At 40.3% G+C, this 17,499-nt stretch overlaps 1 protein-coding gene across 5 annotated transcripts in view; it reads left to right on the top strand.

The window, feature by feature from the left end:
- KCNC1 (potassium voltage-gated channel subfamily C member 1) overlaps positions 1–17,499 on the top strand; it is a 129,954-nt gene that overhangs the window by 86,564 nt on the left and 25,891 nt on the right. For all 5 annotated transcript variants that reach the window (XM_069803714.1, XM_069803716.1, XM_069803715.1 and 2 more), the window contains exon 2: positions 5,309–6,242. In XM_069803714.1, the coding sequence (XP_069659815.1) occupies positions 5,309–6,242 (934 nt within the window). The remainder of the gene's footprint in view (positions 1–5,308; positions 6,243–17,499) is intronic.

Raw genomic sequence — 17,499 nt, 5'->3', positions numbered from 1 at the left:
CCTGGTGCTTTCATCACCAGCCTTCACTGCCCACCTGCATTGAAACCTGGCAATTCCAGGCACCGTATCAATGAATTCTAGTGGGTTACTGGGCTTATTTGTTTAAAACAAAGCATAAAACAGGTTTCTTATCTCCAAGATGAGAACTATCTCAGAAATGCAAGATAAAGTGCTGTTTTAAAAACTGATTCCCAGAAGTAAAACAGCCACACCTGTGTATTTAATGCTTTTTGGCGCAATCCTCAGACCTTTTTTCTGAGTGAGCCTAGCCTCCTAATCCTCATGTATTAGAAGGTTTATTTGTGTTTTTAAGACTGTTGGACTTTTGTTTTCATTCAATGCTTAGTGGAAAGATACTGGCTCGTTATTCACGAGAGGCTAGGTCTGATTTGTTACCTTGCTCCTTTTACAGCTATGCAAAGCTGATGTGAAACACTACTATTCTGAATTAATTGGCACTTCATATTCACACTGAACTGGCAAAAATGGCTAGGTTAGACATAGGGCAGTGGAGAAGCAGGGAGGAAGCAGGCCTGAGACAGAGAAATAGATTTAATCAGGGGCAATATAAATTAGGTGATGAAATTCTCCACTTATGGGCATGACATCTTTTAGACTCTTTCAAAATAACCTTATTAAAATATATCCACTATTAACAGAAATTATGCAGGAGTGTTATTTCTTCTCTCTCCCGAATGAAGACATTTTAATGTAACTTATATTTTAATCAAAATATCCCCTTTTGAAATTTCCTCTCTGCCTTCTCTTACAGCTTCTGCAGTTTTGGACAATCTGAGATTTTTCTTTGTTGTTATTAGAGCCAGAAAAAAAGCCATGGCAGCAGCATCTCTAGTGAAATAGGAATCATTCACATGTCAAAGCAGTTAAAAGAGTTTTGATCACTTCAAACACTTTACCTAGGTATTTTCTTTAATTATAGAAAATTTTAGCTGCCATTATGTAACTCAACAGCACGTGACGTCACTTCATAAAATCCTCACTCCTTTCCTCCAGCCTATTCAGATCCTAGGAAGAAAAGAAATTCTGTTGTAAAATGTAAGGAGAAAGAAGATTAAGAACCACTAAATAATACAAGAGCAATCCATTGATTTGATTAGTGTTCAGGCCATTATTAGTGAAATAAAAAGAGATAGCCTTATTTTCAAAGATGTTAGAACACATAGAACTCCCATAGTCTTCATTAGATTTTACCAGCATTGCTCATCTCTGGACTGACAAGCTATCATGTTAAGCATGATGGCTGATCTCTGTTGGCCTTCGATGGTGGGCCAGAGAGAGCTCTTTTTTCAACCCCTTTGGCACGAATGAATGCTGGTCTCCTTAGAAAAACATACTTACTGAATTTGGTACTATTTGCTTGTAGCTTGCTAGATCTCATCTCAGATAATTAACAAAGAAAAATATTCAGAAGAAAAAAAGGGTAGGGGCAATATAAATTGGGGATCACGAACATAAATCAATGCCAATGATATATTACAGATTCATTTGTGGCAAGGTGCTAAATTTCTGCATCCCAAGCAGCTAGAGGTGATAAATCTATCAGAGATGGGTGCCAGGGAATGAATTTTCAGGCCTGATTCTCAGGCATTTCTGCACGTCTTTGTATCAGCCAAGGGACTGGGGAACTGTAATGTGCCCTTTATTAAAAGGTTGCTCTCCATTGCCTTCTCCTTTCAGTCTGTGCAGACTTTCTTCTAAAATAAAAAACAAGGCCCTTTCAATATTGAAGCATGGAATGACGAAGGAGCATTTTTACTTTCCAAATATAAAATAGGTTTTAGGATTACATAGTAATTTAACAGAGAGGAAAAAAAATTGGAAAAGAAATACTGGGATTCTTCCTGTCAATACCATTGCTCAAACATGGTTTTATGAAATCTTGAAAGCAGACCCACATTTCCAAAGCTGCAAAGCATTCAAGAACATGCCCATCCCTGGGAAAGGGCTCTGGATGTTGTTAACTACAGACAGAAAGAAGCAAACGTTTCATGTTCATTTAGCAGGTGCTACCTGCTCTGCTGAACTGGGGACTAAAAGTTCTCAATTACCCTCTGAAGCCAAGGTGTGCACACACAAGGGCTAACAGTAAGAGAGATCATGGGTGTGATGTTCTCTACTGATGACACTGCTAGCATGTACCACTGCAGATAATTTAAATGTCCTGTCAGAATTTGTTATTTCTTCCCTTTAATATAACAAAACATCATTTTTCAAGATGCTGTGCAAGGTCAGCCTGAAGGGTGTCCTAAGGAGGAAAAACTCACTCAGAAGAGATATTCACATACACCAAGAGGAGAATTGCATTTGAGTCAGCATAAAGAAAGGGGCCTTCTTTATAGACACCTTAAAATGCAGAATGGTTTTATTTCCCTCTCTGCTTCTTATCTGTGAGTGCTACCTGACTTGAGGAAGTGTCAGCATTTCCTTCTGCAGCTTGAATTCTCAGGGCTCTATGACTACAGTAAAAATCTGCTCCAGGCTGAAATAGAACAGACATGCTGAGGCTGCTAGAAATGTTTTCCTGAGTTCTTGGATGCTTTTTGTCTCTTGTTTTACTCATACTCAGACAATTGGGGTATTAACCTCTACTTAATTAAGCTCTAAGCGTTAACAGCATCATACACAAACCAACTTTGACCACTTAAAAGACTCTTCAACTTATTTTTCAGGGGGACTGTTGATATACTTAAGTCAGTAACATTAAAATGAAAGCATATAGAACCTGTACACATTTATCTAGGATCACAAGGCACATGACAAACACCAGCTGGTATTTTTTTTAACCTATTTTACAGATGGAGAAACTGTGCATGGAGAAATTTCCCTGTTTAACAGGAAAATGATAAAAAGATACCCTGAGTCCTGCTTCTCAATTTCCCTAACCTCCAGATTGCTTATCTTCCAGGCAACTATTTCTATTAGACATTGATTTTAGCACATATCAGCATGTATATTAGATCACCACATAACAATGCTATGATAGCCTGAAGCATTTAGGGGAAGGTACTGGGTTTTTTTAAATCTGTGACAATGGCTAGGTTCTGATCACTTTGGCAACAATGACAGATTTGAAAAGCAGAAAAGCCTGTTTGCTTCTGTATCATTCCAAGCTTATTTGCTCTTACTGGCCAAACACTGGCACAGGCTGCCCAGAGAGGCTGTGGGATCTCCAACCTTGGAGATATTCAAACCTGGACCGGAAAAGACCCTGAGCAACCTGGTCCAACTTTGAAGTTGTAACAAATGACCTCCAGAGGGTCCTTCCAACCTAAATGATTCTGTGATTTTATTCTCTGTCAGTGTCTCTGTATTCTATTAAATGGTTCACCTCAAACTGTGGCAAATCCTTGCTTTTGACTTTGTTTGCCAATATGGAAGGTCAAGCATAATTCTGCACCAGGTCTACCTGGGAAAGCGGACTGGAGGAACTTCTTGATTGCAGGAGAGCTTTGGTAGCTTGAAGCATAGGTTATTTTTAACTGGTCTATTCCTTTAGCAGCAATTTCTTTTAGATTATTGCACTGCATTTACTGGCAACAAACAAATTAGAAGAAACTAGTTCTTTTTAACCCCTATTTTGGCTACACTGCTGAAGAAGGGACATTACGAATAACAGGACACTATAAGAATATTTGAATAATATTCTCATTACCACAGTTGCTCATGCTCATGAAGAGAGTGAAATAATCTTATGTGACATTTCTTGTCAAGGTGACACACAAGACAAACAGGAAGATAACAGATGTAGGGAGTGAAATGGAAAGAGGTATTACCATTACTGTACCTCTCCAATACAAAAAGAGGCTTCTTAGGTATATGCAAACTACTTAATTGATTAAAGGAGGACTGAGCAAAGGAATTGTGGTTACAAGAGTTGTGAATTTTGGCCTGACTGTACCCCTCAATTATGCTGGAATACAACCGAGAAATGTGCTTTAGGCTGAGGAAAGCCTGAGAAAAGCTGAGAGTTGGAGTTGTTCAGCCTGGAGAAGAGAAGGCTCCAGGTAGACCTTACTGTGGCCTTTCAATACTTAAAGGGGACTTATAAGAAAGATGTGAACAGACTTTTTAGTAGGGCCTGTAGCGATAGGACGGGGTAATGGTTTTAAACTAAAAGAGCATAGATTCAGACTAGAGATAAGGAAGAAATTTTTTTACAATGAAGGTGGTAAAACAGTGGAACAGGTTGCCCAGAGAGGTGGTAGATGGCCCATCCCTGGAAACACTCAAGGTCAGGTTGGACAGGGCTCTGAGCAACCTGATTGAGTTGAAAATGTCCCTGTTCATTGGGGGGGGGGTTGGACTAGATGACCTTTAAAGGCCCCTTCCAACCCAAACTATCCTATGATTCTATGAAAAGCAGGAACTGAAGCAGAAGAGGCAAATACTCCTAAGATAAACACTCAGTGACTTTGGGGACTGGCACCATCTTCACTGTAACTTGTTTAATCCAATTGTAATCCAACAGCCTTGAAAAAGATTCATCTAGTTCTGGTACAAGTCTTATATTGTAATGAGAATCTCTTCAAGAAAACCTTGTCTGGTAAAATCCAATAGATCTGTCCCCTTTTGGATCAGCTGACAGGCTTACCTGAAACGTCTTTCTTCCCCTTTCTGTCCTCCACCCCCAAAAGATCTGGAGAAGGGAATGGAGAACAGAGATGTTTACTCTAGGAGAGCTCAGATTGATATGTGACTGTTCCTCAACCTGTCCCTGGGATTTGGTAAGAAAGTCTGATGATGCCAAGCAGGACTCTGCTTCTTGCTGTAGAGCCCACCTGAGACTGCTGCTAATATTTACTAGCACCTTATTGAGATCTGAAATACCACGACCGTCACTAAGCTGGGAGCAGGAGGCAGCCACCATAGCACTGACACAATGCTTTGAAAAGACTCTTGCATGACAATTGTCCTAGAAGGTGTGCTCTATCTTTAAGACCAGGAAGTAACAGAAGACCAAGTTCAGGAAGGTAGAATTTCAATATGTCCTTAACCTTAAATCTCACAGAAAGCTCTGAGATGTAAGTGCCTGCTTAAATTTATACTCTCGCTAAAGTGCTATCTGTATAGGAATGGATGTTAGCATGTACTTACATACTGCTCTCCCTCCAAATTTGAATGTTAAGCTCCCTTTGCAGGTGAGACTTGGCATCTTAAGCCCACAGGAAGAAGGCTTGGCATTACCTTTAGTTTTAATACAGCTCTTGTCTCTCCCTGGTGTTTCAGAATCAAAGCCCCTGTACTTAACCTACTGTTTAACATTTCTCTCATATCTTTCTTTCCACAGTATGTGGCATTTGCCTCCCTCTTCTTCATTCTGGTCTCCATCACCACCTTCTGCCTCGAGACCCATGAGAGATTTAACCCCATTGTGAACAAGACAGAAACTGAATTCATCGGGAATGACACCCAGGTGCGGCACTACAGGGAAGCAGAGACTGAAGCCTTTCTCACCTACATCGAAGGTGTCTGTGTGGTCTGGTTTACATTTGAGTTCTTGATGAGAGTCACTTTCTGCCCAAACAAGGTGGAATTTATCAAAAACTCTTTGAACATCATTGACTTTGTGGCCATACTGCCTTTCTATCTAGAGGTTGGACTCAGTGGCCTGTCTTCCAAAGCTGCTAAGGATGTCCTGGGCTTCCTCCGTGTAGTCCGTTTCGTGCGAATCCTGCGAATTTTCAAGCTGACCCGCCACTTCGTTGGGTTGCGGGTCTTGGGACACACCCTCCGCGCCAGCACAAATGAATTCTTGCTGCTCATCATATTTTTGGCATTGGGCGTCTTAATCTTTGCCACGATGATCTATTATGCCGAGAGAATAGGTGCTAAACCAAATGACCCTAGTGCCAGTGAACACACACACTTTAAAAATATCCCCATCGGCTTTTGGTGGGCTGTTGTCACCATGACGACCCTGGGCTACGGAGACATGTATCCTCAGACTTGGTCAGGCATGCTGGTGGGGGCCCTCTGTGCTCTCGCTGGTGTGCTGACCATTGCCATGCCTGTCCCTGTCATTGTGAACAATTTCGGAATGTATTACTCCTTAGCTATGGCTAAGCAGAAGCTACCAAAGAAAAAAAAGAAGCATATCCCGAGGCCACCCCAGCTGGGATCCCCCAATTATTGTAAATCTGTCGTAAACTCTCCACACCACAGTACTCAGAGCGACACTTGCCCACTGGCCCAAGAAGAAATTTTAGAAATTAACAGAGCAGGTAGGAAACCTCTTAGAGGAATGTCCATCTGACCGTTAACCTCCATCCCGCGTAGTGATTTAAGATTCAGCCAGACTGCTTTCTTAGAGCAATGGGTAGCACATTTATCCATTCTAGTCCCACCATCACACAGTGAATAATATGTGTGAAGTCTAGGTTGCAGGGACAAATGGTACAGTGGAGGCTGATCAGCAAAACTAAGGATGAGAGCACGCTCTAGGAGCCCAAACTTTGGTCCTGGTTAAGGGCATACAAGTCTCAAGATATTTTGAAGAGCTGTTACATCTAGTGAAAGAATTTTGAGAGTTCTACAGCTATGTTGCTGGACTGTGTAATGCATCTCAGAGGCTCCTGAGAGCTGAATGCTTCATAGAGCAGAGTAGGAGCCAAATACTCAGCAATTACAGTTTTCTGACAAAACAGGGCTGGAATTCGAAACAGCCAGATGCTTTCTCATTTGTTCCCATTTGGGACTTTTCAGCTGTTTTAAATGGCAGATATTGTACATCTCATTACAGAAACTAGGTGCCTAGTAAGTTGAAGGGACAACTATACCATCATGCATATTCATGAGACAATCCCGTCTCTTTCTGATTATTAACTGCAAAGTAGAACAACAGCTCAAATTCTTGACACTAATGCAAAATGACTCACTCTGAGACAAGACTAGATGTAAGGATGTTTATTCCATGGTATGCAAATCAATCTATTCTATAATATTACACTAGAATTTAGCATTTAGAACTATGAAGAGTTTTGAACCACATTTTCTAAAACACACTCCTTTTGCAAGTATGGGTTGGTGAGTTACAGCTCTTTCAACCTTCTAGCAGCAGAGGCCAACTAGAAAAGGTCTGACTGGTCATTACTGGCTGGTTTGGCCTAAACAGTGATCGCCTCATAATACGGTATTCTTATTTTTAATTATGCTGATTCATGTTAGCAATATGTGAAACCAGAGCAAAATTAATCATAGTAATTCTGCTGGGAGGGGGGAGGGAAATGGAAAAAATACTAGTCACCATGGAATATATTATAATATCCCATGGCTAGTGGTTAATTATGGGAATATCTCAGTTTTATGAGAATCCTCCTATAGCACATAAAGTTACGGGGCTCCAATTTGATTATTTAAACCCCATAATCTACCTCTACCCATGGAATATCACTATTTATTCTATGGAGTAATTTCAAAGTAGATAACCATGTTGAAAACAAAGCCAACTTCATTTTTGGCAGATGTTCCAGCCAAGTTGCATAGTAGACATTCTTCAGCCTATTCAGAATATCCCCCTGTATTGTATTAGATAGAACAGATTGCCAGTCAAGTGATTTTAACAGACATCTAGTCAAAAAGAGATGTTTTGAAAGAGCTAGCATATACCTATGATGGTCTTGTGTTATCATTTTTTTTACTTTGAAGAAAATTCTAATTTGTTACTCATTGTGAGTGAGGTATTCTCTTGTCATCTCATAGCCATGCATGTTGATGTCATTGTAAGAGGCACAAAGAAAGTTAGACTTTCCTTTGTGTGTGACTTCACCAATGCCAATGCTAATTTTGGAGGGGAAGAGCTGGTGGGAATCTTTCTCTTCTTTTCTCTTCTCTTCTCTCTTCTTTTCTTATTTCTTTTCCCTCTTGTGCAACTATGTAAAATCCATTCAGAAGGTAAATAGCTTTCTTTTTTTTGTTGTTAAAGGCTATTCCATTGCAACAGGCCAATCACAATTCACATGACTGATAGACTGTCTCTTTCCTATTGTATCTATGGCGCATAAGCGTATGGTTTTATCATCCATTCCCCTCAGGTTGCAAATGCTTATCACAACTCATGTCCAAGCAGCAAACTTCCTCATAAGTAGATGTCTTTGTGGCATCATGTATCAAGAGGGAAAGAGGGCACAAACTATATTGCATGTCTGCTACTGTCAGCAAGATGCCAACTACCCAATTTCAATGCACAGGAGATGCCAGACTCTTGAGTAGTTTAGCAGTCAGCTACAGAGTGACTTTCTTCTCAGAAATCCCTTGCTTTAGAAAGTTCTTTCCATTACCTACCCTGGTCCTCTCTGGGAACTAGAGGACTAAGAACTCTACGAGTTCAGTGCAATTCCACACTGGTATCCTGAGAATACGTGTAATTTTGGTTCAATGTGGAACTGTTTTGCCACCATCAGTGCTCTAAAATCAGCTGTTACCACAATATCAATGATGTATTGATAGTAACAGCAACTTACCTACTTCTGCAATAATCGAGAGACTATTTTTATATATGAATACAAGCATATATATTTTAAGAAGTAACAAAGCACACTTATACTTCAGCTAACAAAATGGACTCAGTAACACTGTTGCTGGAGTTCTGTTTCTGATAATTATTATGCACCAGTAGCAGCAAAAAATACTGCCTGCCTCTCTTAGCTTCCTAATAGGGCAAGATCTATATGTGTGCAAGAGAAAAGTAAAAAATAGTAAGATCAGAACCGAACTGTTAAAACAAGATCTGCATTGCCTTGGATGTTGAGGTTCACTTATGAGATATGAAGCATTCATAGGCACTGACTTGTTCCTGAAACTATAACCTGCACATTATATGAAAACAGAGACTTGCAAGCAATGAATGTTGCCCACACTGTAAAATATTTGGATTGGTTAACAGCACCTAACTGTAAACAACCTGTTAACATTGTACAAGGAACACAAAATGGGTGCCTAACTTTTCTAAAAAAATGCCTGAGTTGTCCAAGATATTTTTTGTAATTTTTCACTGTAAAGCTTCAGTGTGACAGTGTCTAGGTGATAAAAGGTCATATGATGTATATCTAACACATTATTCCAAAAAAGCCTGTTTAACTCCTCAGGTGTGAAGGACATCACATGAAGTTATTAATTCCATATATTATGTGTGGTGGAATGATTAAACACTTCACAGAACAGTGATGAGTATGAAATAATTCCACATACGACTATCTCTCTATAGTCCTCTCATGCACCAAGTCAGCAGTTCACAGCTGTTCTTGGTCCATACACACGGGCCCAAGGGGGCTCTACAGAGAGCTCTGCACAGCCACAGCCCAGTGCCTCCTCTCAGGCTAAGGAGCACTTTACTGGCACGGACATGCAAACAGCAGAACTTTGCCCAGAGGCTGCACAGCTGCTGCCAATGATGTTATCGTCATTTGCAGGCAAAGCAAAGATGGTTTGAATTTAAATTCTGGAAGGTTTGAATTAAATTTTTAAATTGTCCCCAACACTCTCAGCAGCTCAGTCCTGGGCTAATCTACACCTGGCAGGAGGGTATCTTTAAATAACAGCACTTGATTTTAATTTGATATAAAGAATGTCAGAGTTTGATTCTACCATGCCTCCCCTTTCTGCAGCAATCCTTCCTGTTCTCCATCCTGTCCGATCCCATAAATGGGTGGCTGGGAAAGCAGCAGAAGGGGAGGAAAGGTACTTCAGAGTAGAGGATGGCAGAGCTACTGCTGCAAGCAGGCTTTCACCAGCAGCATTAAGAAAGTAGAGATTTCCTCTCTACAAAAAAATCTTCTTCAAGGTAGTTTTCAATGCCTGCAAATTCTCAAGATACTGCTTATATAATGCCTGGAGGAACTGGGCCTGATACAAAGGAGCAGATCTCACCTGACCAATGTGACTAAAACTCTTTGGCTGGGGATATCTCAGACTATAGAGGACCAGGTGTCCCCTCACTTAAAATATACACACCAAATTCTAGCATCACCATGTCAAACTATCAACTTTGTTATGTTGCAATGTTCTTTACAGGCCCCATTCAAGATCAGGGCTTCATTTTGCCATTGTTGTATATGTGACAACCACTATATTACAATCAAATACCCGACAGGCTAAGTCGACAGCAAAGAGAAAATGGAAGTAATCTCCAGTATTTTCATTTGACACATGGCTTAATTTAATTGAGCAAGATCACTTGAAAAGTCTGTGGCAAAGCCACTAGTTGAATATAACTAAATAAGCATCAGTCAACCATAGTCTGCTGTGCTGCAGTGTCTTTTATCTAAAGGTTTCTGAGTATTCCAGTCAGTATCATAACAGAAGCAAAATAGAAAAAAAGCAAAGCAAAATTTGCTTCAAACAGAAGCAAAACAGAACAAGCCAGTTTCAACCACTTAAACTTAGCTGATTTCTGTCCCAAACCACACACTGTCCTACAGGTATGAGTAATTTGTCTCAGTATACATAGTGAAATACTTTAAGGTACAAGTTTGTAAGAAAATCAAAACATGCAAAACAAATCTTGAAAGCTCTCAGTTTGCTTTTGAAGTGTTACTCAGCTCTTCAGTCCCTCTATTTTGTGAGCTGCATGCTTACCTGAAGGATAGGCTGACTGCATCGTTCCATCTTAAAGTTGCCATAGGATGAAGTGGTGAATGTCATTTTCCAACCCTGTAAAAGAAATTTAGAATATGAATGGAATTCATAACTTCGTTTGATGTCTACAGTACTGTGTGGTGCCACAGAGCAATGGTCTTAAGAATGCATCTATAATACATAAGCACAGGTGATGGGTTATTTTGGGGTTGTTCAGAGATCCACCCCAACCTTTTATTGTTTTTGTGTATATATATATATATATTTACAACACCAGCACTCACAGTGTTTATATTGACTTTAATATGGCCAAAATAAGAACTTCTCACCTCTTGGATCCCCTCTGCATGCAGCTTCACTTAAGCTATACTCCAAGGATATCGTATCTTCATACAAATGTATTGTGCAGCCTTTTCACAGTGTATTGATGGCAAAATTCTCTACTCATTGCGTAGCTGTAAAGGAATGTAAAAATGGAAGAAATATTACTAGAATTCAGGTACCTAAGAGAAGAGGGAAAATGTCTGTCATTACTAATACAGTCTTCAGCTTCAGAAAAACTTCTGTGGTTGTTTTACTTACATGCCCAAAACAAAAAAAAACAATTTTCCATAACCCACTCCTTGACTATTCCTATGTCTGAATAGTTAAAGCAATCCAAGTCTATCACTGACAGAGGGGTACTACATAGTTATAGTGACTCCAGTGTACTCCATGGTTAGAGGAACTGGAGCAAGCTGTGACACTAGGAACCTATTATTTCAATGCAATTTCCTGAGAGAGCGCTGATCTCCTTTTAAAGAAATAATGTGGAATTACCCATTTCGGCTTTATCACTCATGCTTTCTGAAGGAGCTGCTCTTTTCTCAGGGCTTCATTTTTCATCCCTTCTGTCACCATAACCTAAATAACCTGTATTCCTTGTGCAATACACCAGTTCTAATGTCAGAAGTGTGCTGAGCACTGTAATTCTAGTGCCAATGCTCAGTGCGAGCTGGGGACTCCTGACAGTTCTTGCTACAGGCCCATTATGCTGCCTAACATTTCGCTGTAGTTTGTGAACTTCAGTGGCTTTTATGGATAGCAAAGCACTATTAAAGCCATAGGTATGTAGTCACTGTGGTGGTCCTTCAATCTGCGGGGAAGCAAATTCTCTGATCAAATGCCTTTGAACATTAAAGAAAATCTCATATAATTTTAGTGTCATAAAACCTTTGACCCTCTCTCTAAGACGGACAGTAGACAGCAATATAACTGCAAAGCGTTTAGGTCTGTTTCAGTTCAAAAGACTTTGATGTTTAAACGTGTTGGACATAAAAAATACTAAAAAGGCAGTGGAAAAGGTAACAGGGAGATGGTTTTTCTTTCATCCCTATACTTAGCCTTCCTAGCCTTTAAAAATCCAAAATTCATCACTCCAAAATAGCAAATGAGGTAAGGATTGCATCGTAATGTCACTGACGATGGAGTCCTGTGGGTCTAATGTAGAAATTGTAACAGCTCAAAATAAAAGGAATAACACTCAGTTCTTCTCATCTAACTTGAGATGCATTTTCCTGAGGCCCCCCTCATATTGGAAGAAGAGTCAGGCAGTCTCCGAGAGTAATTCACTCATTTATGATCTGAATTACCCTCTGGAGGTGGCTTTCTCCAGAAGTGATCTCGAGGTGACTGCAGCTCTAACTTAAGATCCTCAGTTAAGTGCCTACAGTTAGGTGGAAGCAATTTGGATCTATTCCTTGTCCCCTGCCCCATGTGGCATTTCTGCCATCTCATAGCTCTGGATCACACACAAAGCAGAATTTATAACTAATATAATGTAATAGTTTGTTGTACAATTATTCATCTGTCATTTCCTGTAGAGATACAACAAGTGGGTGTCACTTGTACTATGGTGCTTGTTTACTTTAGAATTTGAATAAAAAATAACATCCTCTATACCAAGTCATTTGAAAACAAAAAGGAGGAGCTATGAATTCAAGCACAGCGCTTTGGGTTTCCCGCTTTTCTCTGGCACTGAGACATTAAAAAAAAAAAAAAAAAAAAAAAAAAAAATCTCCCCACACAGCCCCCTGTGGTCTGGCCACAGCCAGGGATGAGTGGGTATAGGGGCAGGATTGCACTAAGCTGAAAAACAATCGCAGAACTAAATAATGAGTCTTAGGACTTTTCATGCCTTAATAACTTAATGGGCACGAGGCACTTTTAGTGATGGGAAAACACAGATATAAGCACTCCAGCCAAATAAGGCCTACCTGTGCCAATCCTCCAGCACAAGGCAGATATAAATATGGTAAATCGCCTTTCTCAAGCATGTGCCTGCCACTGCAGCTCCCATGCCATCCACTGCAGAATGCATTCCTGGGATACAAAAGAGGTGCTCTTGGCATCTCTCCCTTCTGCTGGACTGAGTATGAATCGTGTTTGCAGGACAGATAAAACAAAAGGCACCTCTATGCAAGAAGTACATCTCTGCTGCAGTAGAACTAGATAGATGGGGTGACAAGGCCAGGGACAAAAGGGTCTAGGGTGTGAGGTCCCAGCTCTGCGCCCAGTCCACTTGCTTATATCCCTCTTACTCTGTACTTGCTGGAAATTTTCTCCAAGCCTTTTGACTACTTGCTTGACTGTTTAAAAGCACAAAGCCGAAATAACAAGCAATCTACCATTCCTGCTGTCATTGTTCTCTGTATTCATCCATGCTCCATGTCTCAGACACCTTCCATACTGTACAGATCATCATACTGTATTCCTCAGTCAGAGCAGTAATATAAGATCGTAGCATGACTCACCTGACTGCATTTTCCTGCAACTTCTACCTGACCTGTCAATGCCCCACTGTGCTCTACAGAATATGGTGTTAGTGAGACTCTCAGAAGTTCAGGATGGGTATAAGAGAAACCCCAGAAGTGTCAGGATAAAACTAGGAAGGATCTTTCAGAGCTCTTTGCAATGCAGCACTTCCAGGAGCAACAGTTCTCAGCACTGTATTAAGCACATATCCAATAATACTTATAATAGCAAGATGCACTGGATCTACTTAACTAGAGCTCCTGTACTTCCTCTAGCAGTACCAATAGGTAGGCAGCCAACATACTGTCACGTCACTTCAAGAAGTAGTACCTCTCAGAGGTGATATTCTCTGGGAGTGATGTTACTATGTTGGCCAGTTAGTACTGGGAGAGGCGGTCACCACCGTCACTGGAGTGCCTTTACTGGGGGACACGGCTTCCTGGAGGGACCCAGGTCAACAAGGTGGTGAGTAAATGTTGAAGAGGTAGGTTTGATCGGAAGGATTCTGCGTATTCATGTAGCATACTAAATTCTGCTCTCGTGCCAGTGTAAAGTCCATCAGTGTGACATCTACTCAGAAGAGATTCATAGCAACTTTCAAAATATGCAGTAATATAAAAAGCAGGAAACTTTATTAAAGATACCTAGAACTAATAAAGATTTTTATTTTAATGGCCTTAGAATATTGGGGTAACTAAAATCAAGTTGTTATATAGGAATCTTAATTCTTTTACATGTTCTTCACATTTTCTCTCTTTTTTCTCTTTCTCTCTTTCGCTCTGTTTGTTAACATTTACTTGTTATTACTGTACGTTGCTTGCAACTTGTGTATGTTACAGACTGTCACATTTTATTCTGTGAAGTTTTTCTCCAATTCCCATCAACCTGAGCTCCATGTTTGGCAGCCGAGGAGATTACAATACAGTTCTTTAATGCAAAAGAACAAGGAATGTCACAGACTATAGGTAACTTCACTGAGATTGTGACACAAAACCTGATGCAAGGTATTAATGCAAAGAGTAAGTACTTGGTATGACAATAGAGCTACTTAGTTAAATTACCTTCTTTTTTTCAGATAGACTGCATGGGAAAAAATAATTTTCATTATTCTCCAGCAGAAAAAATTCACAAACCTACCAGTTTAGGATTTTTTTCACTGCCATTTTGAAAACCAGTCATGCCCATGCTGACACACCATTACTCATTTTCAAAGGTTCAAACCTGTATTTTCTATGCTGTTCTTCTCTATGCTATACTTCCTTCCATACTCTCCAAGCCGTAATTTCATCATTTCATCATCCTTTGTCTGTGGTTTAATATACCTTCTCCATAATCCTTTTTCTAATTTAATTTAGTTATATCCCTTTCACTCGAAGGACCTGATTTAACAACAACAAAAAAGAGACCCTACCCATGGGATCCATGTTTCTTAATCCTGCATGAGGCTCTGGAGCCCATAAAAATTGATTTCTGTAGCCAAAGACTGGCACAGAAGCATAATTGTTATTTTGCTGAATCAGGTCCTGAGCAAAGTATTTTGTTTACAATCTCCCCCAATTACCCCCAAACACTACTTTGAAAGAATTATAAAAAAATAGAGCATAGACATTTCTGATCATTTTCTAGAGTGACAGCATGAAGTTTATTGCTACTAATCTTATTCTTAATTGTCAGTAAATTCTATGTTAACTCAGAAATCACTATAGCCATGTACTAACTCAAGAAAAGCATATTTTTCTCAGTGTGCAGTTCCTGATTCCTGATTTGCTATTACACTCTGACCCTTGCTTAATCAGTGAAGAAGCACAGCAGAGTTTAGATGGAGTCTAGTATAAAAAAATAAAGTGATTTATATTGATGCAACTGATGAGTGGCCAATGAACATTATCAGGCAGTAAACACTATCCAGGCAACTAAAACAAAACCAACTTGCTAACGGGAGTGAAATTTGAATTGAAGGGACTCAAGAGAGTAGGGAATTGAACTGTAAATATTTCCTTTCCATGCAGCATCTCAGAGAGAAGTTTAAGGATATAAAGTCAATGGGTATTTTCAGATGCTGACCAGCTCTTAACCCGTCCACAAATCAGAGTAGATGTCTTTGAATACTTGGATTCATACTCTTAACTTCATCATAATCATTTGCTTAGCACAAGAAGTATCAGGCAAAACTGATTCTGCAAAAACAGGATGCAGAAAGGAATGTAAGATCTTTGCGTTTTCTCTAGAATAAAGACAGCTGCAAAATTCTGTCCTCCAGCAGCAACTACAGGAGCCTCACAGCTGCTCTACTTCCCACTTCCAGCTAATAGGCTTGTAGCTAAGAAAAGCTAGAGCACAGCAGCTCTCCACCCTCACCTTGGCCATGCACCTCAGTTTCTGTACCATTCTATCACTAGCCCAAGAGCCAGGGAAAAACATCATACCAAGAGAGTTTCCTGTTGCCAGTGTAGTATGTCACAACTAATGTTTGCCACATTAACAGCCCTTTTATATCACCAGAAAAGTGCAAGAGGACTGAAAAACAGAAGAGTAATTAAGTCACTCAATGGACAATGTACCATTACTTTCTGCAGAGATCCAGTTGGATTAAAGGTCTCTGCTGTGAGGGACCTCATGGAGATCCTTCTTCATAAAAGACTTCAGGCAGCTACTGTGCATACTAGGGTTAGCAACAGGGGTTCAAAATGTGCATATGAAAATGACCCTCAAGCTCTGCATGAGAACCAAAGGGTACTCTTAATTGGTCAGGAGTGGGACTATCCACAGACTGTAATAATGGCAATCCCAAGTTTGGGATCAGGGCTGTAACAGCACAGTTGAGATCTAGACAAGCTGTAGATTTATTTTTAGGTGTACATGGGGTGCTAGTGTGGAATGTAACTTTAGTCAGACAAGGTGTCCCCAGCAGAAAGATCTTAATCTTTCAAGCAAATGTCTTTCTCAGTTCTGGCCCTGTTTTGCACTCAGCTGCTCATACCTCCTTCCTGCCTGTCAACCCCTTTCCTTGTAACAGGGTCGCAGAACCTTGGAGTTCCCCAAGCCTTTTTGGCATGGCAAATGGCTGTTCAGGGAATTTGTAGGTACTCAAGCTGGGTCCTTGTCTCTTTTAATCCTTAAACAAGGATAGACTAGAGGAAGACAGTCTGTATTCTTCTGTAAGAGATTGCCAGTGACCTAATATGACCAAAGGAAACAGCACTATGTCTCTTAATTGCTGTATTTCTGATCTAGGGCTTGGAAGACCCCATCATCTTTAGCACAATGTCAAAGAATCTGGCATGGTTCATGTAGTGAGATAATGACTCCTGGGTAAATATGCATGGATACCATGCTATGAATTATGGAGTTTCTCTCAGCCCTGTTTCAGTCAAAGTGGTTACAACCTACAGAAGTTTCTATAAGGACTGGAAAAGGCATTGGATTTACAATCCTGTAAGGACTGAAAACGGTCCACCCTGAGAGTGCCTTTCAACTCATCCAGTCTTTGGGGTAAGTGACCACTTCACAGCTCTGTAGACACATGGGAGACAAAGGGCGGGGGAGCAGCTACAACCCCAAGAGGAAGCAGTTTGAGTTGGGACCATCCCTAGCCCACACAATTTCTTAAGACATCTAAGGTATGAAGAGTAGACCAGGAACTTGATTCTTGGCAGCTGTTGGAGAATGGCAGTGTTCGCTTAAGGGAAGACGAGTGGGGAGACTTTCCCAGTATAGAAAGAACTTCTGTACAAGTGCCACATTTCCAAGCATAGATTGAGATCAATGAATATATCAAACAATTATGTCCACTGATACTCTGAAAGTCAGGTGCAGTTCAAACAGGTGGAGATTCAGTGTCAGACTCCAGCTTATAATCGAAACCAGCAGCACTGGTGAAGTCACTATGACACTGTGCAACCATTTGCTATGACAAAAGAGATGAGCCATGCAGAAGTGCATGGGCAGTCTCTACTGTGCTTCTCCACAATAAGCAGAATATACTAATGCAAAATCCAGCAGTTCTCCTAAGTTTTTTTTTTTCAGAATCCCTCTCCCCCAGTTTGAAATTCAGTGTTTGCTTGGAAACACTTGAGGCATTTTAATAGCACTTTTTTGCAAATGGAGATACAT

This window comes from Haliaeetus albicilla, chromosome 16 (assembly GCF_947461875.1).
Source record: "Haliaeetus albicilla chromosome 16, bHalAlb1.1, whole genome shotgun sequence".
NCBI classification, from domain to species: domain Eukaryota; kingdom Metazoa; phylum Chordata; class Aves; order Accipitriformes; family Accipitridae; genus Haliaeetus; species Haliaeetus albicilla.
The sequence above is the reverse complement of the archived record's forward strand: the minus strand, read 5'-3'. Positions and strand labels throughout refer to the sequence as shown.